This window comes from Mizuhopecten yessoensis, unplaced genomic scaffold (genome assembly GCF_002113885.1).
Source record: "Mizuhopecten yessoensis strain PY_sf001 unplaced genomic scaffold, ASM211388v2 scaffold267, whole genome shotgun sequence".
NCBI lineage: Eukaryota > Metazoa > Mollusca > Bivalvia > Pectinida > Pectinidae > Mizuhopecten > Mizuhopecten yessoensis.
In genome coordinates this window covers 37,264-61,868 of record NW_018403461.1, presented here as the reverse complement: position 1 = coordinate 61,868, position 24,605 = coordinate 37,264, and the positions used below count along the sequence as shown (strand labels likewise).

Here is a 24,605-nt window from a genome sequence, read left to right as displayed (position 1 = left end):
GGGACCTGAATTAAAATATCTAAAGGATGACTAGAGCTGCTTTTATAGAGGCAGAAATATCTTGTTTAGAGATGATAAGTAAGTAGAAGGGATGTCAACAGCAACACTGTCCGGGATTTTAAGCAAAATTGTCAACATTCTGTGGTAATATTATTACAGATACAGAAACAGTTATTTTGGCAGTACATGTAGTGTTATGATCTTCAGGAGTAAACGTGTTCTGTTAAAAGGTTATAAATATTCATTAATTATTTTATCATTATATTGTAAGAAATTATGTCTGTGTACATGTTTGTATTACCAAGGGGAACATTTCAAACATTTTCACCAGCTTGTTATAATAAACAACTTAAACGAATTTCGCTCATTGTAAACTTGTTGACAGATGTTATAACTGTTTTTGAAATATGTCCTTTACTTGAACCTTGATAAAGCAGCCAACATCATGATCTCTCGTAGGTTACCGCTTAAAACGGGTTAAACTGTACTATTAAAATAAAAATATTTGTGTTTGCGTCTTAAAAATATAAATAAAAAAAAATAAAAAAAATTACCCTGCCATCGAAGCCCATTTATTTTTTATGCACAGAATTAATTTACTAGGATAGTTTTGCAATTTTTTAATAATCCTTGTCACCTTCCTCAGATTTGACAATATCACACTTCTATGGACAAACCAGTGGTGATCAGAGTGACTCCTCCAAGCCGGCCACCCCGGAACCAGCAGACTCTGCAGAGGATGGCGGTGACTTGGCTTCGGTTGTGAAACGACGAAGGATGAATACTGCTAAGGCTGCTGCTGAAAGGGAACAGCGGCAACATGAGACGAGGAAACAGTAAGACATTTCAAAACTGAGATCAGAATGAGTATCCATATATTTCATAATTCTTAAAAAGGAATGCCTTTTTGGCTCGCCTAGAATAGGGGGGGGGGGGGGGGGTGGGGAAAGCTAATGAAGTCATCCTGGCCACACACCACACAACTTCAGACTGAAGGTAACTTTTTCAGACAGTGCTGGATCACCACAGTCAAGAGGCTGTTGACTATTAGTTTTAAGTTGAGGCATTTATATGAAGTGTAAGCAATGTGCTAAACTATTAAGCAACTTCTTCTGTAAAAGACCCAGGCTGATAGTATTTTGCCAGTATCAGCAGGGATGAAGGGCTACCAAGTTCGTTCAAATATGTGACCTTTACTTATAGTCTAAATTTTTTTAAACTTTTAAAGACCTCTTCTGAATAACCTAAAATGGCTAGGGTGATTACATATAGCCAGTAATCAACCTTGTTCATGTGAATGACCTTTACCCTCATTATGGTCACATATTGACCTCATTGATAATAGGGTGGTGATATTTGGCAAGTTGCATGCAGGGATGAAGTGAAGCATGGTCAACTTAATGACATTGTTACTCTTTCAAGGTTCCAGGTGTCAAATATATTCAAATTTTAACAGCTTCTTTTGAACAACTTACAGCCATAGGTACCGATATTTTGTCTGTAGCTTTGTATTAGACCACTTTATACAGTTATACAGAGACTAGTACTAGGTGAATGATGCAGGCCCATGAGGCCTCTCATTTGATATTTTAGGTGTCAAAAACAGCCTTATTGAAGTTTTTGTGCAGTGTTGGATCACCACACTCAGTAAGCTGTTGAATATTGCACGGTTATGTGTTGAAATATTAGTCATATTCGGGGCCAAATGAGCTTGCTTTAAATTCAACTTGCTGTAGAATTGTGGAATTACTTCTGTCCATCTGTCAACAATTTCTGAAAACAACTTCTGCTAAACTGCTGATTGGAATTTGGACACATTTGACTGGAAGTATACCTAGGTGGTGGGGATTCAAAATTGTACAAGAGGGGCTGAGGGGCGGGGCAAGAAAGGGGTAGTTTGGCCATATTGCTTTAAGCTTCTTTTTCTCTGGAAACAAATGAAGGATTTCAACCATATATGGTTAAGAGCATTTTTTCGGTAGTTGAGGATTCAAAATTGTAGCAGTTGTTGGGCTGATCCCAAGGTCTGAGGGGCGGGGCCAAAAAGAACATTTTAACTTTGGCCCCACCCTTAGGCCGGAACTTAATTTCTGGGCCATTACTTCGAAATTGTTGGGATTCCCACCCCATAAGCATTTAAACCATTGCTGGTCATAAAAATCCAGGCATCTTTTATGCCTTCTAGGCCTCTTGTTCAAGAAATACGAAAAGGCCTTTCTTCAAATTTTAATTGTTAATTCCCATTTGACCCTAGCTGTGAATGGTTCATTTTGAGAATGATCACAAAAGATGAAGGCAGCCATCTTGGATTTTGAGTGTTCAGGCTTGTTTGCGCTATTTGTCAAGAAGCACTGCACAAATATTACCTGAACTTTGAATGTAGGTTCTTGTTACACATTAATTGTTATGTAAATAAAACAAATGTCGACCTCATTTTATAAAAACAATGTCGAGAAAACCTCAGTATGAAGTCATGATTAAAAATTACTGCAAGACCCATTTACGGTTTATATTACTGAAACTTACAGATAGAAGAACAAAAAACTGAAATATAACCAATGAAGATTTCATTTGTATGGCTTCTAAAAGACAAAGAGTTGGCATAAATCACCATAATGAAACACCCTTATCACAATTTCAGGTCTGAAAACCCCACAAGTTTTGGCAGACAATTAACCCAGACATCATGCTTCATACAAGATGTTTGTTTCAAATGAAATCAACACTTGTCAAGCTTAAAATCACTATTCACATCACAGTTATTTTCACTTTGTAATCTACAGGAAAGAAAAGGAATATGAAGAGTACAGGAAACAGAAACAAGAAGAAGACTTTGAAAAAGACTTTGTTGTAAGTTATGAAATGAAATGAAATGATATAACTTTCACATACTTTTGCTGTTTTTAAGATACTGTTCATATATTGTCTCGACTTAAAGCCACAGATCATCCATTTGTGTATTCCAGTTGGCAGTATCTCCCGGCCTCTGGCCCTTTGGTTGTGATGAATTGAAACATTCAAAGAACCATTAAAATGAAAACTTGTCCCAGGAACATAATTTCAACACTGTTGAGATCCCTTCCCCATAACCATAAATACAATGTCTCTACAATTAGACAAACAAACATTGTCAGTAGCTGAGTATAAAGAAGAGAGAAAATATTTGCTACCAGAATTGGTCCTTCGATCTGCTCCCACCGTTTTAGGGGACTTAATCCCTTTGTCGTAACATGGAAACCTTTGAGATCCCCATCCTATAACATTACTTACAATTGCTGAGCATAAAAATTTGGATACATTAGTACTTATGCTACCAAGACTTGCCTTGGGGCAGGCCCTATCCCTGGGATCTTTTTTGCAATACATGTACTACTTTTAATGAGATTGCTTAAAATATCCAGGTGAGCAATACAGGCAGTTTGGGCCTCTTGTTTGATCTATACAAATGTCAAGTATGAGAGTACCTGTTACAATCTATATTTCAGGGTTTCAAGGTAAAGGCCAATGTCGCCATTACTGTATATAGATAAAAAATTGACATCTAACTTGGTGACATCACTTTAACAACTTAATATGTGCAGAGAATTCTGATGAAACTTTGTACAAAGTTTGAGTATGAAATACCTCCAATGAGCTACTTATACAGAGGTCACCATTACTGTATATAGAGATAGTCCAAGGTCAACTTTACTATTTGGAGAATTTATTGAACTATGACATTAATTTTCACATGAACTGAGGCTAATATATTAGTCTTACAAACAACTGTTAGTTTGATATATATATACATATATAAAAAAATGTGAAGAAATTTTACATTAGAAAACCAAGCAAGATATTACAACCAAACTGGCTATTTGTGCTAGACTAAATCTAAGGGTTTCCTGGGAAATATTGAAATTCTTCATCATCGAAGAATATTTTGACAGTGATATGTATGATGATGTCATTTTGTTTCCATTTAATGTTCAAACTGTGTTTGTTTTAGAATGGAATTGCCCTTGCTAAGTCTGTACTTCGCCATACACCAATAGGAACCGACAGGAACCACAGTCGATACTGGGTTTTCTCCGGAGTCACTCCTGGGCTCTATATAGAGAAAGGTGAGTGCCTAACGGTGGGCGCCAAGATCCCTATGGGATCTCTTGTCCTTTAATTTGTTTTGTTTTTTTTATAAAAAAGAACTTTTTTGCATTGCAAATTGTAAGGATATGGAACAATCTTCCAGAAAATGGGATATTAGCACCGAATGTTAACAATTTTAAAAATAAACTGGATAAGCATTGGAAGAACCAGGAACTCCTGTATAATTATTAAACTCAGTCAATGTTATGATTTTGAGTCCGATGTAGAGGATCTTTATAGATAAATAAACTTAACTTATGTTTTATTTTGAGAGTGATCATAAAGAACAAGATGACCGTAGGAAGAACTTCACAGATCAATGATCAGTTTTATTTCTTTCACATTAAGTACTGTACTAGTAAATAGGTGAAACAACAAACTCACTTTGAAGGTTGTTTTTTATACACAGCAGTATAAAGCTTAGATCGTAAGGTAATAGGATTGTGTCGCCATTTCTCAGTAGAATTTCTTCAAATTTTGTAGTTATATTGCTTTGAGGTAAAGAAAATTTTCTGCCACAAAAAAATTATAGGTTGTCATAATTTTAAGGAATTTAAATGGAAATTTATGTAAAAAGGAGTGACTTTTGAAAAAAAAAATGAAAGACAATTTTTTGCAAAATAATGTCAATAAAAATGATACTGCCATAGATAGGTATTGCATTAATGTATATTAATTTTATAAATGCTGAAATTATGTCAAATAAACTGTCTATAAACGATTAAAAATTGACTTTTTATAATAAAACCATATGCACATAGTAATTGCAGGTAAGAGTTATCTTTCTTGAAAAATTTCACAGTAGTGAAATAGGTAGCCGGTTTCCTGAAGTACAGAAAAATGGATACATGTGGCTCATTGATAAAAAAATCTGAATTAATGCCTGCATTGCTTTGAACTACTTTAATAAAATTGAGAGAAAACACTGTTCTTTCAATAATAAATATACAATATTCATCAGTTTAATATTAAACATTAGAATATGCGGAAATTGTGATACTGTCTCCCTACATTGGATTTTCAACTAGGGATGTACTTCCTACTTCTGTTTATCAATACACTCCTATGACCTTAAGTAACCTCCAGGTGCATTTACTGTTTACATGACTCAATCAAACAGATAAAAGAGAGAAAAGTGAAAAGATCAAACTGATGTAGAACGAATGAAGATGGTACGATTGTGGGTGCCAAAGATCCCTCTAGGATCTCTTGTCCCTAGAATTTGTTTTGTTGTTTTTAAAGCTTAGTTACAGTACAGTTTTGTTTACTTTGATAGGCTGGGTAAATGTATCTAAAGGTACAGTACAGTTTTGTTTACTCTGATAGGCTGGATAAATGGATCTAAAGTTACAGTACAACTTTTGTTTACTTTGATAGGCTGGATAAATGTATCTAAAGCTACAGTACAGTTTTTGTTTACTTTGATAGGCTGGGTAAATGTATCTAAAGTTACAGTACAGTTTTTGTTTACTTTAATAGGCTGGGTAAATGTATCTAAAGTTACTGTACAGTTTTTGTTTACTTTGATAGGCTGGGTAAATGTATCTAAAGTTACAGTACAGTTTTTGTTTACTTTGATAGGCGGAGTAAATGTATCTAAAGTTACAGTACAACTTTTGTTTACTTTGATAGCCTGGGTAAATGTATCTTAAGTTACAGTACAGTTTTTGTATCTAAAGTTACAGTACAGTTTTTGTTTACTTTGATAGGCGGATTAAATGTATCTAAAGTTACAGTACAACTTTTGTTTACTTTGATAGCCTGGGTAAATGTATCTTAAGTTACAGTACAGTTTTTGTATCTAAAGTTACAGTACAGTTTTGTTTACTTTGATAGGCTGGGAAAATGTATCTAAAGTTACAGTACAGTTTTTGTTTACTGTGATAGGCTAGGTAAATGTATCTAAAGTTACAGTAAAGTTTTTGTTTACTTTGATAGGCTAGGTAAATGTATCTAAAGTTACAGTACAACTTTTGTTTACTTTGATAGCCTGGGTAAATGTATCTTAAGTTACAGTACAGTTTTTGTATCTAAAGTTACAGTACAGTTTTTGTTTACTGTGATAGGCTAGGTAAATGTATCTAAAGTTACAGTAAAGTTTTTGTTTACTTTGATAGGCTAGGTAAATGTATCTAAAGTTACAGTAAAGTTTTTGTTTACTTTGATAGGCTAGGTAAATGTATCTAAAGTTACAGTACAGTTTTGTTTACTTTGATAGGCTGGGTAAATACATCTAAAGTTACAGTACATTACTTTGATAGGCTGGGTAAATGTATCTAAAGTTACAGTACAGTTTTGTTTACTTTGATAGGCTGGGTAAATGTATCTTAAGTTACAGTACAGTTTTTGTATCTAAAGTTACAGTACAGTTTTTGTTTACTTTGATAGGCTGGGTAAATAAGGACATAGATTACTGTACCAGAGAGGAAGGGTCAAGTAACTGGGACAGTGACGACTCGGATACCTCCACCAACATGGCAAATAAGGACGAAGAAAAGCAAAATGTCAAAACCACGTAAGTCTGTTGTTGGATATTTTGTTCGAAAAGTAATTCTGGGCTAGATTTATTCATAATACCTTTTTAGGTCACCTGAGCTTTGCTCAAGTGACCTATTCTGATCGCTTTTCGTCCGTCGTTGTCCCGGGCCATCCGTTCTCCCTTGGGGAGGGGGTAAAGTTTATATAGGGAAATGACACTTTTGGGTATATTTTGTTAATTTTCAGTTGGAAAATATCCTTACTTGGTGAGAAAGATGGTATCAAATTGTAAAATAGGGATTCCTGCTCCAACCTCAGGGGCCAGGGCGGGGCCTCAATGAGAAAGTTAACCAATATTTCAAAAATCTTCTTCTCCGACTCAGAAGTACTGCAGTCAATTTCTCTGCATGTATGGAAAGAACATCAGGGGCTTTGTTTAAATTGTACATTTCAGTACCCCCGGGCCATCCGTTCTACTTTGGGGAGGGGGTAAATATTACTAAAATTTATATAGGGAAATAACACTTTTGGGTATATTTTGTTCATTTTCAGTAGGAAATTATTCTTACTTGGTGAGAATCATCCTTGGAGGAAGATGGTATCAAAATGTAAAATTTTGATTTCTGCCCCCACCCCAGGGGACAGGGCGGGGCCCAAAAGGGAAAATTAACCAATATTTCAAAAATCTTCTTCTCCAGATTCAAAGGTACTATAGTCAATTTCTCTGTATGTATCATCAATGACTTTGTTTAAATTGTAAATTTCAGTATTCCTGGGCCATCCGTTCTCCTTCGGGGAGGGGGTAAAAGTTTATATAGGGAAATAACACTTTTGGTTATATTTTGTCCATTTTCAGCAGGAAATTATTCAAACTTGGTTGGAATGATTATGATGACAATTAGATGGTATGAGAAAATAAGATCCTGTCCCATCCCCAGGGGCTGGATGGGTGGGGCCCAAATGGGGATTATGGTTAAAAGTTAAAAAAATCTTCATCAAACTCAGTTACCTTAATAACCTTAATTGTAAAATTCATTATCCCCCAGGTCATCTGCTCTCCCTTTTGGAGAGGGTATAATTCTCAATAGCAAAATAATTATTTGAATAGTTTTGTAAGTTGTTATCCTTTGGGTACATGTATTTTATTTCACTTTGTTTACATGTTGATTTCCACATCACATCTCAACAATGAAATTGAGCTACTAGTACCTATAATATGACTCAGGTGACCACTAAGGCCCTTGGGCCTCTTGTTTAGTTCACCTGCCCGGATGGCAAGTGAGCTTATACTGTGGCACGGCGTCCGTCGTCAGTAACTTTTCATTTAAAACGCTACTAGTCCTGAACACCTCAGTGGATTTTTAACTTCATTTGGCCATGAGTATCCTCGGCCAAATGGGATTCAACTTTGTAGGGCATGTAGAGGAAAATCTTCCTCCGTCTGTTAGTGATTGGTTGATGATCGGTAATAATCGAAAATTGATCGGTTTGCCCTTTCCGATTATCGATTACAAATTCCATAATCGATATAAAATTATAAAATTATAAACCAATTACGCAATCGATTGTGATTTTAAACCGATTGTCCGTCACTACCATCTGTACAAATGAAGGGAATTCAAATTTCATGCAAAGCAAAGCATGAAAAAGGACTCAATTTAGCATATGTATTTATCAATACAATTTTCACTTAATGATCACTTAAATATCTACTTGTGCGACACAGGCCCTCTGGGTCTGTTGTTCATGACTTTTTGTGCCTCAAAGAGTTAAGTCATTGTAACTAGGAATCATTTGTATTTTTTTTAGTGTTCCACGTTTTGGCCAGAACTTATGGTTTACCTACTCCGGTGTAAAAGAATTAGATACCTTAATAGACAATCTACATCCACAAGGCTACAGGGAAAGCAGCCTGAAAAATGAACTCAAGAAGCGATATGCAGAAATATCTGTAGGAATTTTCCAGAGAACAAGGTAATACAGTGGAACCAACTTATCAAATTATTGGATATTATTATAACCCGCTTATTGTAATATTTGTTTCTATGAACCAAATTTTCTCTGTATAAATTCAGTTAAGAAATATGTTGATATGATAATGATGAAATGTGGGACCCTGCTTGTTATAATATATTTTTTCTGGTGTGAACGGATTTTGTAAGCTTAAAACTCGGGCAAGTTGTCTGTGTGTGACACCTGAACAATAGGTTCTGTTAATTAACTATGCATCATCTGAGGTGATCATCCAGGTAATTTTTTTCACACCTCGCTTCACCCCAGCTAGAGGAAACAAAAGATCAACCTTCCAGTGCTGGTTATATATTTTAGTCTAAACAAAGCACATGCAGTATATATTATCAAATGGAAATGATAACCAATATTTTCTGGCACAATTTTTTTAACAAAAAACGATCATGCATTTTTAGCCCACCTAAACAGGAAATTTTCATGAATTGGCATCAAACGTTGTATATAGATACATTGTACAGCAAGGGAAGATGTCAAGTCACATCCTAAAACAAGATCACTGTGATCTCAACTTCACCTTTGACCTTGGCCACAAGTCCTAAATTACAGTGTAATACAGGTTTTGCCCAGCATATTTTCACCGTTATGAATGGGCTTCAAACTTTGTAGACTTTTGCAGGAAGTTGGGATATCATTGAGGCCCATGTACACGCTTCAAGTTAAATTATAGTTTCACTTAAATTTCCCCAAATATTGGTAATGCTAATAAATACCTATTTATACCAGATTGAAAAATTCCTGTTTTAAAGTGCAATAGAGACTCAAGTCTGATGAGCGAATCAGTTGCCACATTTGCTGTTTTTTCACTGCTACTGGAGCTTCCCTGTCTCAAGAGTAAAATAATTGCCACATTTGCCATTACTTCCCTGCCACTAAAGCCTCCCTTACGACTAAACATCAACTCTTCTTTTTGTCCATCAGAGCCAGTTGTGAGCTAAGGGATTCAGACGGTGACAAAGAAATGCTGGATGGATTCAGAAAGGTAATACAACAAACTTAACTTGAAGTGTTTCTGGGGGGGGGTTGGAAATGAGACTGAGGCCCGTGGCTTTTAAGAAAACCAGTGTGAGGGAGTGTAAAATTATAAAATTATTGTGTAGTACCTTGAACGCCATGAAGTAGAAGTGAGACTAAGGTGTTGTTTTTCCGGCGACGACGGTGGTGGCGGCGTCAACATTTAGTTTTTGCGTTTAAGGAAGAGACGGGCAGGAATCACATGACCAAACACTCAATACACTGTAATGATATATAAATTGGTTGGACAATCCTTTTAACATGAGGTCAAAAACCAAGGTCAAATAAATATTGTTTTTAATAATTATTGTTGTGTGAAATAAGATATATATCCTTTCCAAGTCTTATGTCTGATTATTGTGAAAGATGAGACTATTATTGATCAAGGATTATTAACCGATGAAATGATGATTTCGCTTTGAGGTCAAATGCCAACTTCTTGAATAAACCTAAAGAAGGTTACCTGAAAGGATAAAATAATATTACAAAAACATGGCTGCTGCAAAACCAATGCAAACTTAAGAATCAATCGCACCTTTTGTTAAGAGTTTAAAAAAAAAAAATCCCTGGAAACATATCTTTATTTTTTTATGATTTGTAAGATGGATATAAGTTATTTTGTATACCAATTTAAAAAAGAATTCATTGTCACAATTTTTTTCTTTTCGACTTTGCAATCATTTTTTTTGCGAAATTTTATCTAAACCAGTTGCAGGCATATTGCAAAAAAGGGTAGCCATTTTTAAAAAATAAATGAATATTGTGTCTAAAATATTTCAAAATATTCATTTATCATATTGTTCTCAGATAAATTAAAAAAAAATGGTATGCATTTTTTGGGGGGTACCTAAATGACTTAAAAAGCAAGTACCAGGATGTTGTTTTACTTGTTTACAGGAACTTCTAGATACAGAGATGAAGTTACGCTATGGTGGTTTGGGAGGTGTGGATAAATTTGAGGCTTGGGAGGAAAAACTTGAGTCCGCAACAGATATTGCAGTGTTTGTAAGTTCTTGATCAACAGAGTTTTACATAATAGATGGAGGAGATATAGAACAGTGCCTTCAGTAATACCAAATATATTTCACAAGTGGGGCTAGTATTTCGATATCTTTCACAAGTGCACAGCATGGGAAAAAGATATCAAAATATAAGCCACACAAATGAAATATATTTGCTTTGCTCACATTAGACAAAAAAATCCTTTAGCAAAACTTTTTTCTTTTAGCAAATTGTAGTTACGTACATGAAGTGAAGTATATACTTACAGTAAGCTTCAGGTGATTTGGTACTGAAACCCTACGAGGGCGACAGTCGTCGCCGAGGTGAAGGGGATTAAAGCCCCACCGAGGAATCACCTGCAATACAATATAGTAGTAGAATGTGGTACGTCCGCAAAGTATCATTTACGTTCACGTCAGATTATCAGGTGGAAATCGGTCGGAATAAAACAATTATGTAAGTTAACAATAACTAACGACTCTGAGTAACACGAGGCTATCTTTCAGTTGTTTAAGCAGCACACGGTGTCTTGGATGGTCAGCTATTTGCATCAACCATTCTTTGCTCTTTTTCGTATTCGAAGTCAGAAGGTTGCATAAATTCACGAAAAAAAAATCAGCGTTCGACGACCTAGTTACAGGATGCGCTGCTGATGTAATCTAGTCAAATTGACGGACACTTGCGCATCGTTAATGTTGCCCCAAATATTGGACAAAGACGAAATGTTTATCACGTTACAAGGCAATGCTACTTTATTTTAAGCATAAATGGGTAATTTTAAATAGATCTCGTGGAACTTGTTTCTTTTTAAAAATCCACTACAAGACGGTTTCCCCCCGAGTATGTGCTGGCGTTATTTCTTTTCCGTTCGGGAAATTCAAATAGCACTTTCTGTTCGGTGTGCCGATTGTAACTGTACATCTGTGGTACCGTAGACAGGAACAGCGGCCACAGCAGACACATACATGGCAGTAGTAATATACTGTATTTTCTCTGTCCAGTTTTAATCCCCATCACCCATGACCGCGGGATAGTCACGGAGGGCTTATCCAGATTAGGCCGGTGGAACTTTATCACCTTGATATACCAGGCGTTTCTTCTGCGGCCATCCCGTTCCTACGAGCGACAGGGAGTAAAATTTGTCGCTCGGCGGAGCGACTGAGTACCAAATCACCTGACGCGTACTGTACATTTTATGTATTTGTATTACATACCATTGTTATTTATGTAATATTTAAATTATGCATTCATATACATTGATGGTCAAATATGTTGAATTGATCCGTTACTAGGGACGTACTGTTAACAAGGTTCTCATGAAAAGCCTTGAATTTCACTTTGGGCCTTGAATGCTGGTCTGTAGCTTTAAAAAGACCTTGAATTTTGCTGTGCATTATTCTATGATTATCCAGAGTCGTGCCTTTCTTAAACATTTAAAATCACCATTTTGTGTAAAATAGAAAGATTTTTAGTCAACCCTGGGGGAACCCCAGTGTCACAGGTGTCAAATATGTCAAAAACATCAAACAACTTCTTCTGAATAATAGGTAGGCATAAAATTATAATATTTGGCTGGTGTCTTCCTGAGATAGATCTCACCAAAGTTTGAAAATGAAAATGACCTCAACCTACTTTAAAGGTCACAGAGGTCAACAACATTTCAAAGGATTTGTTCTGAAGAACCAAAAGGAATGGATTCATAATATTTGGCTGGTAGTTTCAACAGATGGAGCCGACAAAGTTTGCGAGGGAAATATTTGTAGTGCAATATAAAAAAACAATTCAAGAGTATTTTGCTAGGACTGCTTAAATATTCAGGTGAGCGATACAGGCCCTCTGGGCCTCTTTGTTATTGTTACGTAGTAATAGTGCGAAGAGGTCCGAGAGTTTCCAAATGTGACTCGAATTTTAGCGAGATCTAAGCCTAACATGTGATGGCGGGCTGCTCGCATGTTTAATTTGCAATGGACACAGAATCCAATGCTAAAAGCATTGTTAAAGGAATTTGAAAGGCAACAATATATACCAAATTAAAATTTGTATTTGACATTTTCAGTGATATAAAGATTTACTTGTGTAAAACACATTTCCTCAGGTCTAATATGCAGTAGGGAACAACAATTCTATTTGTCCACTTTTCTTTCAGGGTAAATTGATGATGGAGACACAAGAAGGTGTGTCAAAGAAATTCCGTCAGGGAATCATGGGTTTGAAGAAAAAAAAGACAAAGGTCACGGAGGTGACAGAAGTGAAGGAAGAAAAGGAAGCAGAAGGTTTGGTCGCATGACATTTAATTGCCTCGCTGAAATGATTCCAATATGTAACATTAAAATTGAATTAAAAATCTTCCTCTTCTAATCTGTTAAATCTGTTAAATCTGTTAAATCTTCTCTACTGAGGTTTCAGTCATGTTCAAATCTCATTTTGAACTAGTATAGTGTTTTTTTTGGTTTTTTAATATCACAAATTATGATCAATTTAAAAAGCAAGCATGCATCTGAAAAATGTATTAAAACACTAGATGCACTCTGTTCAACTTAATGTCCTTGTTCTACTTTCAAGGTCACAGGCGTCATATGTTTAAATCTTTTAATAGGCTCTTATGAATCAAACACTGATATTCTTCCTGTAGCTGAATTTTAGTCCACTTTTAAGATTACAAGTGTGAGATTAATACCAGGTGAGCGATTCAGGCCCATTGAGCCTCTTGTCTCTTGGATGACCCTGACTGCAAAGCTTGGACAGGTTGATCAAAGAACCATTTCTCAAACTCCATTCATACTTTATCACTTTTCTTTTTTCTTCAGTATAGACCAAAACTACACAAAATCGCTCTTTTACTTGAATAAATCTATAGTTCCAGTGTTCCCTGGTCCTGACCATTTGAGTAGGGAACATATACTTTCACAAATACTTTATTCTCAGAAACATTCTTTGGAGACAAAGTGACTGCCTTAATAGATGGTTCATAAATTTATTAGCTCATCTGGTCCAAAGGACCAAGGTGAGCTTATGCCGTAGCGTGATGTTCGTCGTTCGTACGTCAACAATTTCTTCAAACGTCTTCTTTTTCTAAACCACTGATTGGAATTCAACCAAATTTGACTGGAAGCATCCCTAGGTAGTGGGGATTCAAAATTGTACAAATGGTGGGGCTGACCCCCCCAGGGGCTTTAGGGGCGGGGCAATTTGGCTTCATTGCTATAAATGACTTCTTCTGTAGAACTATGCACTGGATATAAATCATATTTGGTAGAAAGAATTCATGGGAGATGGAAATGGTTGAGATCCCCACCCTTTAACCACATATACAATTGTTGATTATTAAGAAAAGACTGCACATTTGCTTCCAGGGTGACTCTGGGGTCTGGTGCCACCATTGGAGACTTAACCCCTAGGTTATAACTTTGAAACGGTTAAGATCCCCACCCCAAAACTATATATACAATTGTTGGGCATAAAGAGAAAAATGCTGTCATGATATTAGAATTGTCCCTGGGATCTGCCGCACCCTTGCAAACTTAAAGTTTAAAATTTTTATAGGTGTTTTTGTTGTGATCAAAGGAGGGGCATTTTTTTTTGGGGGGGGGGGGGGGACTGTGTAGACTATCCTTGGGCAAAAGGAATGCAAATTTGTATTAAAAAGGCGTTACTTTTAGGGGGCAGAGGGACGGCCCCAATAGGGGAAATTGAGATTAATGTAAAAAAAATCCTCACCAATTCATGGGGGCAGAAAGAAGGGACCAAATGAGGGACGGGTGTTGCTGAGAGACAGAGCCAATATTTGGAAATAGTTGTTGCTTTATTATCCATCTGGGCCTCTTGTTTTAAAATAATTGTTTGCATTTATTATAAAGAAAGTAGTGTTGTCCCGATGATCGATTATAATCGATATCTAATCGGAATGGTAACCAATTCCCGACAATCGATTATAAGAGGTCAACATCAATGATTGTTTTCAAAACCGGAAGTGCAATCATGCTATCAAAACCGGAAGTGCAATCATGCTATTTAAACATAACTAATTGCAAAAAAAAGTGTTAGGGTACGCTTCAAAGTTGAAATTTCATTAGTAGTGTTAATAAAAGGAATAGCCATGCCATTGTTAAAGAAAAAGTACTATTTGTTTAAGGATTATGTAACGGTAGGCTAACGGATTATATCTGATCATGGATGTTGAAATCTCAACCGATTCCCAACACTAAAAGAAAGTAAGATACTGAACGTTTTTATGGCGTGTTGTAGAGGATGAAGAAGAGGAGAAGGAGATAGCTGGAATAGTGGAGTGGCGTGAGGCGGTGGAGAGTGCATCAACTCTGTCTCGACTTCATGTTCTCATGGCCATCCTCGACAACAGTATTAAATGGGAAAAGTCAGCAGAGAATGCGGTGAGTGATTTCTCTCTCTTCATATTGTTCACCTTTCTGAATGATTTGTAGCTTCCAAACAAATTTGCTTTATTCAACAGTGTAGACTAAGTTTAAAGAAAAAAGAATATACATTCTTGTTTAATGGTAATGTTTACTTGTTCACATTGTGTGGCTATTTTTCAAAATATGAACATATTTTGGTATAAGGTATACAGAAATGACCTATGGTAATCTTGGTTTTTTTTGAAAAAGGGATATAGACAAATTTGCAAGATAGTGATATTTGCTTTAAAAAAGCTCCTGGAAAAAATACTCAAATTATTTTGCACAAAAATCATTATGTGTTATTGTGATAGTTCCTGTAATGAGGCGTACATGTAGATTCGAAGATTTAGTCTTTGATTTTGATAACTGTCTATTGTCTCCACAGAAATGTAAAATATGTCGTAAAAAAGGAGAGGAACAGAAGCTGCTGTTGTGTGACGAGTGTAATCAACCTTTCCACATGTATTGTCTGAGACCTGCCCTCATAGAGATACCCAGGGGAGACTGGTTCTGTGCCTCTTGTATGGTAAGTGTCTGGAACCTGTTGTATCGTAGGTGTCTGGGACCTGTTGTATGGTAGGTGTCTGGGATCTGTTGTATGGTAGATGTCTGAGACCTTTTGTGTCGTAGGTGTCTGGGACCTGTTGTATCGTGGGTGTCTGAGACCTGTTGTATCGTAGGTGTCTAGGATCTGTTGTATGGTAGATGTCTGGGATCTGTTGTATGGTAGGAGTCTGGGATCTGTTGTATGGTAGGTGTCTGAGACCTGTTGTATGGTAGGTATCTAGGACCTGTATATATTGTATGGTAGGTGTCTGAGACCTGTTGTATGGTAGATGGCTGGGATCTGTTGTATGGTAGGTGTCTGGGATCTGTTGTATCGTAGGTGTCTGGGACCTGTTGTATCGTAGGTGTCTAAGATCTGTTGTATGGTAGGTGTCTGAGACCTGTTGTATGGTAGATGGCTGGGATCTGTTGTATGGTAGGTGTCTGAGACCTGTTGTATGGTAGTTGTCTGGGACCTGTTGTATGGTAGGTGGCTGGGACCTGTTGTATGGTAGGTGTCTGGGACCTGTTGTATTGTAGGTGTCTGAGACCTGTTGTATCGTAGGTGTCTAGGATCTGTTGTATGGGAGATGTCTGAGACCTGTTGTGTCGTAGGTGTCTGGGACCTGTTGTACCGTAGGTGTCTAGGATCTGTTGTATGGTAGGTGTCGAGGATCTGTTGTATGGTAGATGTCTGGGATCTGTTGTATGGTAGATGTCTGAGACCTGTTGTGACGTAGGTGTCTGGGACCTGTTGTATCGTAGGTGTCTGAGACCTGTTGTATCGTAGGGGTCTGGGATCTGTTGTATGGTAGGTGTCTAGGATCTGTTGTAAGGTAGATGTCTGGGATCTGTTGTATGGTAGGTGTCTGAGACCTGTTGTATCGTACGTGTCTGGGACCTGTTGTATGGTAGGTGTCTGATACCTAATGTATCGTAGGTGTCTGAGACCTGTTGTATGGTAGGGGTCTGGGACCTGTTGTATGGTAGATGTCTGGGACCTGTTGTATGGTAGGTGTCTGGGACCTGTTGTATTGTAGGTGTCTGAGACCTGTTGTATCGTAGGTGTCTAGGATCTGTTGTATGGCAGATGTCTGGGATCTGTTGTATGGTAGGTGTCTGAGTCCTGTTGTATGGTAGGTGTCTAAGATCTGTTGTATGGTAGTTGTCTGAGACCTGTTGTATGGTAGATGTCTGGGATCTGTTGTATGGTAGGTGTCTAAGATCTGTTGTATGGTAGATGTCTGGGATCTGTTGTTTGGGTGGTGTCTAGGCTCTGTTGTATGGTAGGTGTCTGAGACCTGTTGTATCGTAGGGGTCTGGGATCTGTTGTATGGTAGGTGTCTGAGTCCTGTTGTATGGTAGGTGTCTAAGATCTGTTGTATGGTAGTTGTCTGAGACCTGTTGTATGGTAGATGTCTGGGATCTGTTGTATGGTAGGTGTCTAGGATCTGTTGTATGGTAGATGTCTGAGACCTGTTGTGTCGTAGGTGTCTGGGACCTGTTGTATCGTAGGTGTCTGAGACCTGTTGTATCGTAGGTGTCTGGGACCTGTTGTATGGTAGGTGTCTGAGACCTAATGTATCGTAGGTGTCTGAGACCTGTTGTATGGTAGGTGTCTGGGACCTGTTGTATGGGAGATGTCTGGGATCTGTTGTATGGTAGGTGTCTGGGACCTGTTGTATTGTAGATGTCTGGGATCTGTTGTATGGTAGGTGTCTAGGATCTGTTGTATGGTAGGTGTCCAAGACCTGCCTTCATTGAGATACCCAAGGAAGACTGGTTTTGTGACTTGTATAGTAGGTGTCTGGGACCTGTTGTATGGTAGATGTGTGGGACCTGTTGTATGGTAGATGTCTGGGACCTGTTGTATGGTAGATGTCTGGGATCTGTTGTATGGTAGATGTCTGGGGCCTGTTGTATGGTAGATGTCTGGGCCCTGTTGTATCGTAGGTGTCTGAGACCTGTTGTATGGTAGGTATCTAGGACCTGTATATATATTGGTTTAATTTCCATTGGAAGTAATTGGATTTGTGTTAGCATTATCAGTATTGGATAGCAGTTTGATGGTATGCACATATCAGCCCTGACTGACCCCCCGGGGCTGATTGGTGGATCCAAAACTGGTCAAATTGACTGAAATTTAAAAAATCTTCTTCTCAAAACCACAGATATGGGAGAATCAAATACTCTTCTTTATCTATTATGGTCTATATTGGCAAACGATACTTAGGATATTACATATTGATAACTTGATTGGAATTATAACCCTGAGTTGACAGTTTGATACTTTGAAAACTTTGAGCCAACCCTACCCCCAAGGGGCTGTAGGGTGCACGTGGGGCCCAAAGGAGTCAGTGTGCTAAAATTTCTTCATTTTCCTTGTTTAGAATCAGAGGTGCTAGTTTCAAATACTTTCCAGTATGCTATATGTATGCTAGATATTGAATAAGGTGGTTTTATTGTTTATTGTCAATTAAATAAAATTTCTGTATCAACTCTCTGTATAAATATATCAGAAATCAGGTGACCGTTAAGGCCAATGGGCCTCTTGTACTCATTAGAAGTGTTCTTGTCAAATTGATCAAATAAAGCTGTATACAAAATATGTGTTCTTTTTTCCAAAATTCTAGCCACAGAACCAGAGAAGAAAGTCCCGAGTGTACAACATTGATTATGATGAAGTAAGTGAATAGATATACAATGTACCAGTTATTATTATTTGACCGCAAATCAGACCAGCTACTTTCAAGGTCACCAGCATCTAGTATGTAAAAACATTTTTAAAAAATCCTTCTACATAACCAGGAGGGCCTGGGTGAGGATATTTTACCCAGTAGCTTGCTGGGATAGAAAAAAAAATCTTCAAAAAGATTCATCAGTTGGTTTATCTTATTGTGATTAGAGAAATTCATGCGGGTATATGTCATATATCATGACGTAGATAATACAGTGGAAATCATCAGAGATTACAGTTTTTTGGCTACACACAGAAATGTGCATTAAGGAAAATTAAGATGTACTTGTAATTTATAATTTCACTGTGGGGAGTTAATGTTTAAATTACTATAATATTGTCTGATTATTTGACTGGGTGATGCAGTGGATAGTGCACTTGCCTTTCACCAAGGCGACCGGGTTTGATTCCCCGATCAGTTGTGAAAAGGTATGGGGGTACATACCTGACCATGTCGGTACTCCGGATTCCTCCCACATTACGACCCTACACACGCTAACATCCGGGCCAACAAGAGTGATTAATATAACATGTAAAAACTTGTTTCATAATTGGTGTTAAAAAAAAAAAAAAAAATGTACATGTGAGCCTCGGAGTGGCTTTTGTTAGGATACATCAAGTTACTGTTCTTATAACAACAGAGACGGAAGGATAGAAATGACGAATACACTAGTGACTCCAACGACTCGTTGTCAGGGGAGATAGAACACGAGGAGAACTGTGCTGAGTGTGGTGGGGACGAAGGTCTGATCTTCTGTGCCGAGTGTCCTACAGCCTACCACTTGGAGTGCCATGACCCACCACTACGACATCCTCCAAGGTACACATCAATACTGTCTACATATATATATATGTTAAACTTGGAGAAGCTGCCGTTTACAAAAACTAGAACATCAGCTGTGTTCAGCTTGTTGGTGAGAGGAAATTGACAAATGCAAAAAAAAAATAGCTACATTTAATAAATTGGATGAATTCGGGCATGTTTATGAGTTATGGCCCTTTGTTGGAACATCCTTGTCCTGACAACTTCTCCTAAACTACTGGGCCGATTTCAATGATAGTTGACAGATATGGTAACAACCCCATGATGTTGTGCATCCAAGTAGTATTTTTACATTCCGACCCTTTTTTTAAGGAGTTATGGCCCTTTGTTGAAGAAAACTTTGTTCACCTCCTAAACTAATGGGCCAATTTCAATAAAAGTTTAACAGATATGGTAATTAAACTCTGTTGTTGTGCATCTTTGTATTTTATTTTATTTTTTCATTCAATCTAATTTTACAGAGTTATGGCTCTTTGTTGAAAAACCCTTGTCCGAATAACTCTTCCTAAACTATTGAGCTAATTTCAACAAAATTTCACAGATATGATAGCTACCCCTTCATCATGTAGTTGTGCACTTCCTATTTATTATATCATTTGATTCATTTTCATTTAGGATCACTTTTTACGGGGTTTTATTCCTTTGGGTGCAGATGGGTGTGGCTCGATAAGTTAAATAGAAATAAATCTTAAAATCCTTCTTGTTCGATACAGAAGGATCTTAACCAAATTTGATACAGAGTATCCTTGGCCCAATAGGATTGAATGTTTTATAAACCATGTCCCCAACCCAATAGGCACAGAGGGATGGAACCCAATAATGTAAGGGTGTTGCTGAGAGACAGAGCCAATATTTGGAAACATTTGCAGTATAATATTTTGTGAGAATACTTTGCCATGACTGCTTAAATATTCCGTTGAGCAATACAGGCCCTCTGGGTCTCTTGTTTATGTCCCACACCGTGAGACTTTATCGGAGGTTTTGCCTCACACCGTGAAATCTGGCATGTTATGAATTAAATTCATTACTGCAATATTTTTTTCCAGGGGAAGATGGATTTGCACAGAATGTAAAACTGGGGTGAAGAGAAATTCAAGGTCAAGGTCGAAGCGAAAAGTTGCCAAGAAATCTGGAAGAGGTAAAAATAGAAATAACTTATGTAATGTTACCAGAAATAGCATACTGTTACATCACAGATTCATACATGTAGTAAAGTTTCTTATATTTGAGGGAAATGTGATGTTTCATTGAAGAGCATTACCCCTCCTCCACCCAAAAAGGGAAAATGGGGGATAATCTTTTTAATAACTTTCTTAATGGACCTCAAATTTAGAGTTAATGAAAAAGGAAAAAAAACTGAAAATGTCAATCAGACAAATATTCAAGATGACTAGTACACCGCTGTTTTTTGTTAGGTTTTTTAGTGTGTTTACAGTCATAGTGTATTAGACCATGCACCTTTACTAGGTCAAATACGGTATATTGCTTTATATTAAAATAATTTTGATGAACGAAAATGATAATTGTTCGGTTTGATATTTGAGAGAAAATAGTTAACAATAATGCTTTTCTGTTGTCCAGCTGCTCCAAAAAGGAAAAAATATGCTGAATCATCAGATGAGAGTGAGGAAGAGGAGGAAGAAGAAGTTGATAGTGAGGAGGCGGAGGAGGAAGAGGAAGAAGAGGCACCAAAGAAAAGTGGTCGTAGAGTACAACAGAAGTCTGGGCCAGGGAGGAAACCAGGCTCAACTAACAAAAAGGAGAAATCACGCTCCTCAACTGGCAGTAACTCAAGTCTCAATGACAGCAGAACATACACATCTAGACGGGCACCATCAGAACTCTCTGTAAGTGTAACTTTTCATCCCACAGCAAAGTTGGTATACTGGAATCACCCTGTCTGCATGTCTGTCATCCACAAACCTTGTCCAGGCAACTCCTCTTAAACTTGTGCACTGATCTCGACAAAACTTGACAGATATCTTAACTACCCCTTGATGTTGTGCATCAAGGTTTTTTTTGTTTTTTTCATTCCACACCCCTTTGTTGAGAAATCCTTGTCCGAACAACTCCTCAAAAAGTCATGGAACAATATCAATAAAAGTTTCAATATATGATAGCTACCCCAGGCCCCTGATGTTTGGATCCAGATACTATTTTTTCATCCTGACCCTTTTTATATGCCCGTCAAATTTGATGGTATGAGGTTGTACGTTCGTCGTAAACTTTTGTTTGTCCAGCAATCCCCTCCTACATTTTTCAACAGATCTCTTTTAAACTTGGTATACATTATAATCATGATATGAAGTTGTGTCTCCGTTAATAGAATTTTGATTCGACAGTTTTTCCAAAAGTTAATGCCCTTTGTTCATATCAGTATTTAATTTTTTGTCCGGAGATTTCCTACATTTTTTGACGGTTTCTTTGAAACTTAGTAGGCTTAATAATCATGATATGTTGTTGTGTTTCCTTGAAAAGAAATTTGATTCCACAATTTTTGCAATAGTTATTGCCCTTTGTTTATTCCAGTATTTGATTTTTGTCCGGCAATCTCCTCCTACATTTTTCAACGGATCTTTATGAAACTTGGTATACATCATGATCATGATATAAGGTTGTGTCTCCCTTAAAAGAATTTTGATTCAACAATTTTTGTTGAAGTAATTTTCTTTTGTTCATTTCAGTATTTAAATTTTTTTCCGGAGATTTTCTCCTACATTTTTAGCTCACTTGGTCCGAAGGACCATGGTGAGATTATGCCATACCGCATCGTCAGTTGTCCGTCCGTCTGTCCGTCCGTCAACTTTTCCTTTAAAACGCTACTAGTCATGAACGACTGAGCAGATTTTGACTAAATTTGGTCAGAAGCATCCTTGGGGGAAGGGGAACAAATGATGTATAAATGGTTGGTGGGGGCTGATGTCGGGGCCCAATAGGGGAAATATAGCAAATTCTTTAAAATCCTTCTACTGAAGGAATGAAAGGATTTTTTCCATATTAGGTCTAAGGCATCCTTGGGTGAAGGGAAACCAATTTTGTATAAACTGTGGGTCTGGCCCCCCAGGGGCCTGAGGGACGGGGCCCAATAGGGGAAACATAGCAAATTCTTTAAAATCCTTCTTTTTCTGTAGGAATGAAAGCATTTGGTCTGAAGCATTTTTAGGTGAAGGGAAACTAATTTTGTATGAACGGTGGGTGTGGCCCCCCTGGGGGCGTAGGAAATATAGCAAATTCTTTAAAATCCTTCTTCTTCTGTAGGAATGAAAGGATTTGTTCCATATTTGGTCTGAAGCATCCTTGGGTGAAGGGGAACCAATTTTGTATAAACCATGGGTCTAGCCCCCCAGGGGCCTGAGGGTTGGGGCCCAGTAGGGGAAACACAGCAAATTATTCTTTAAAATCCTTCTTCTTATGTAGGAATGAAAGGATTTGGTCCATATTTGGTGTGGAGCATCCTTGGGTAAAGGGGAAATAATTTTGTATAAACGTTGGGTCTGACCCTTCTGGAGGCAGAGATGCGGGGCCCAATAGGGGAAATAGAAAATTCTTCTTTTACCATATGGATTCAGGGATTTTATCCTAATTTAGTCTGAAGCATCCTTGGGCCAAGGGGACTCAATTTTGTATAAGCATTGGGTGTGGTCTCCCAGGGGGCAGAAAGGCAGGGCCCAATAGGAAAAATAGAGGTAAAACCTTTAAAATCCTTCGACCATTGGGATTAAGGGATTTTATCCTTATTTAGTCTGGAGCATCCTTGGGCGCAGGGGACTCAATTTTCTATAAACGGTGGGTATGACCCCCCCTAGGGGCATAGGGGTGGGGCTCTGTTTGAAGTTTGTTCTCTATATCTCAAGTACTGGATGGATCTTTCTGAAATTTCATATGTACTTTACAGCACCTACCATGGATACTCCCATAACATGAGAGGCCGCTGGTCGGCCTTTTTTCAATCGGATATGGTTACGCGGCGCCTGTCAAAAGTTTTTCGCCGTGTAAAACCTCTAACATTGTTGGAGTACTACCATGGAGTGCTATATCTATACTTTGTTCCAATCATTTTAAACATATTCAAGTGAGCGATACAGGCCCTCTGTGCCTCTTGTTTATAGCATGTCGGCTAACCACTCTTAGAATGATGCAGATCTTATTTCAATGTAAGAAAGTATACAAGGATTTTCCTACAATAGAATTTGGGGCCGAATAACCTGAAAACCTTGCTAAAATTCCCAATTTGCTGTTGAAATTCCCAATCAAATTCCCATTTCTGCAAGATTTAATTATGCTCAGTGTGGAGAGAGAAGCTGTAAAACATTCATGTCTGTAAGAAAAGTAAAAATATGTTTTAATCCCTCGACAATTAAATTACAAAAGTAAACATCAGAATGTTGGTAGATATTTTTGTCTAGCCTGCGTGATTAAAGTTGGAGTAAAATAACTTAACAGTTTTACTCGAGAAAGTGATATTAACCATCAACGATGCAATCTTTGTTACTAATTCAGTATCTTTTATTTAACAAAAGAATCTTGGTAAAGAACTGAAGTTTATCTGTCCAAAAAATTGGCAGTGTGATAAACATGGTGTCGGCCATGTTTGTTTTCTAATAAGGGAACCAACATCCGGGCACAGAATCCTGAAATGATCAATTTATTTGTCTGTTCAATTTCATTTATTACTGTATTTTCTTTTTTTACATTTAAATAGGTTTAGGTAAATAAATAGCTTAAAAATTAAATTAAAGTTTTCGTTTTAAAGGAAATGGACAATTATTACAACTACCGTATATATTTGATATACCAAATAATAAAAAATACATTAGTAAAAATACATTCTGCCATTTCTGGCTATCCAAATTTTTTACAACCCTATACTAAATGTCCTACAGTTTAACTGTACGCTAGACATAAGCTTATGCATTGAAAAATAAATAAGAAATTCCAATATTAAAGAATGCTATTTCTCATGATAAGAAGTAGAATTTATTAACAGAAACTGGAAAATGTATGTAATTTTATTTTCCCTCATTTACCCCAATTCATTGGACCCTGGACCCAGAAAAAAAAAGAAATACTGGGCCAATTTCACTAAAAAATTGACATATATGGTCATTTCCCTCTGACATTGAGCATGCAAGTAGTATTTTTTCATTCCAACAGATTGACTTCAGTCCAACTGAACATTTTTTTCATATTTTTGTTTTTATTTATTTATCACCTAAAAGTACAAGCACACTATACACGACTGTGCACCATAGACAAATATTTGATCAAGTGATATTCATGGTTTGATGGATAGGTTAATCATTTCATGTTCCACAATATTCACAGTGAGAATGTTCTGTTGACAGTGACTGTGCACCATAGACAAATATTTGATCAAGTGATATTCATGGTTTGATGGATAGGTTAATCATTTCATGTTCCACAATATTCACAGTGA

At 37.1% G+C, this 24,605-nt stretch overlaps 1 protein-coding gene across 3 annotated transcripts in view; it reads left to right on the top strand.

Annotated features, from left to right (window-relative positions):
* The window catches only part of LOC110445838 (tyrosine-protein kinase BAZ1B-like), a 43,584-nt gene that overhangs the window by 12,636 nt on the left and 6,343 nt on the right, over positions 1 to 24,605 (top strand). For all 3 annotated transcript variants that reach the window (XM_021490659.1, XM_021490651.1, XM_021490667.1), the window contains exons 16-29: positions 647 to 836; positions 2,784 to 2,850; positions 3,989 to 4,103; positions 6,514 to 6,640; positions 8,413 to 8,577; positions 9,553 to 9,613; positions 10,543 to 10,650; positions 12,794 to 12,920; positions 14,893 to 15,035; positions 15,448 to 15,588; positions 18,242 to 18,292; positions 18,987 to 19,165; positions 20,215 to 20,306; positions 20,750 to 21,015. In XM_021490659.1, coding sequence (XP_021346334.1) covers positions 647 to 836; positions 2,784 to 2,850; positions 3,989 to 4,103; positions 6,514 to 6,640; positions 8,413 to 8,577; positions 9,553 to 9,613; positions 10,543 to 10,650; positions 12,794 to 12,920; positions 14,893 to 15,035; positions 15,448 to 15,588; positions 18,242 to 18,292; positions 18,987 to 19,165; positions 20,215 to 20,306; positions 20,750 to 21,015 — 1,832 coding nt within the window. The remainder of the gene's footprint in view (positions 1 to 646; positions 837 to 2,783; positions 2,851 to 3,988; positions 4,104 to 6,513; positions 6,641 to 8,412; positions 8,578 to 9,552; positions 9,614 to 10,542; positions 10,651 to 12,793; positions 12,921 to 14,892; positions 15,036 to 15,447; positions 15,589 to 18,241; positions 18,293 to 18,986; positions 19,166 to 20,214; positions 20,307 to 20,749; positions 21,016 to 24,605) is intronic.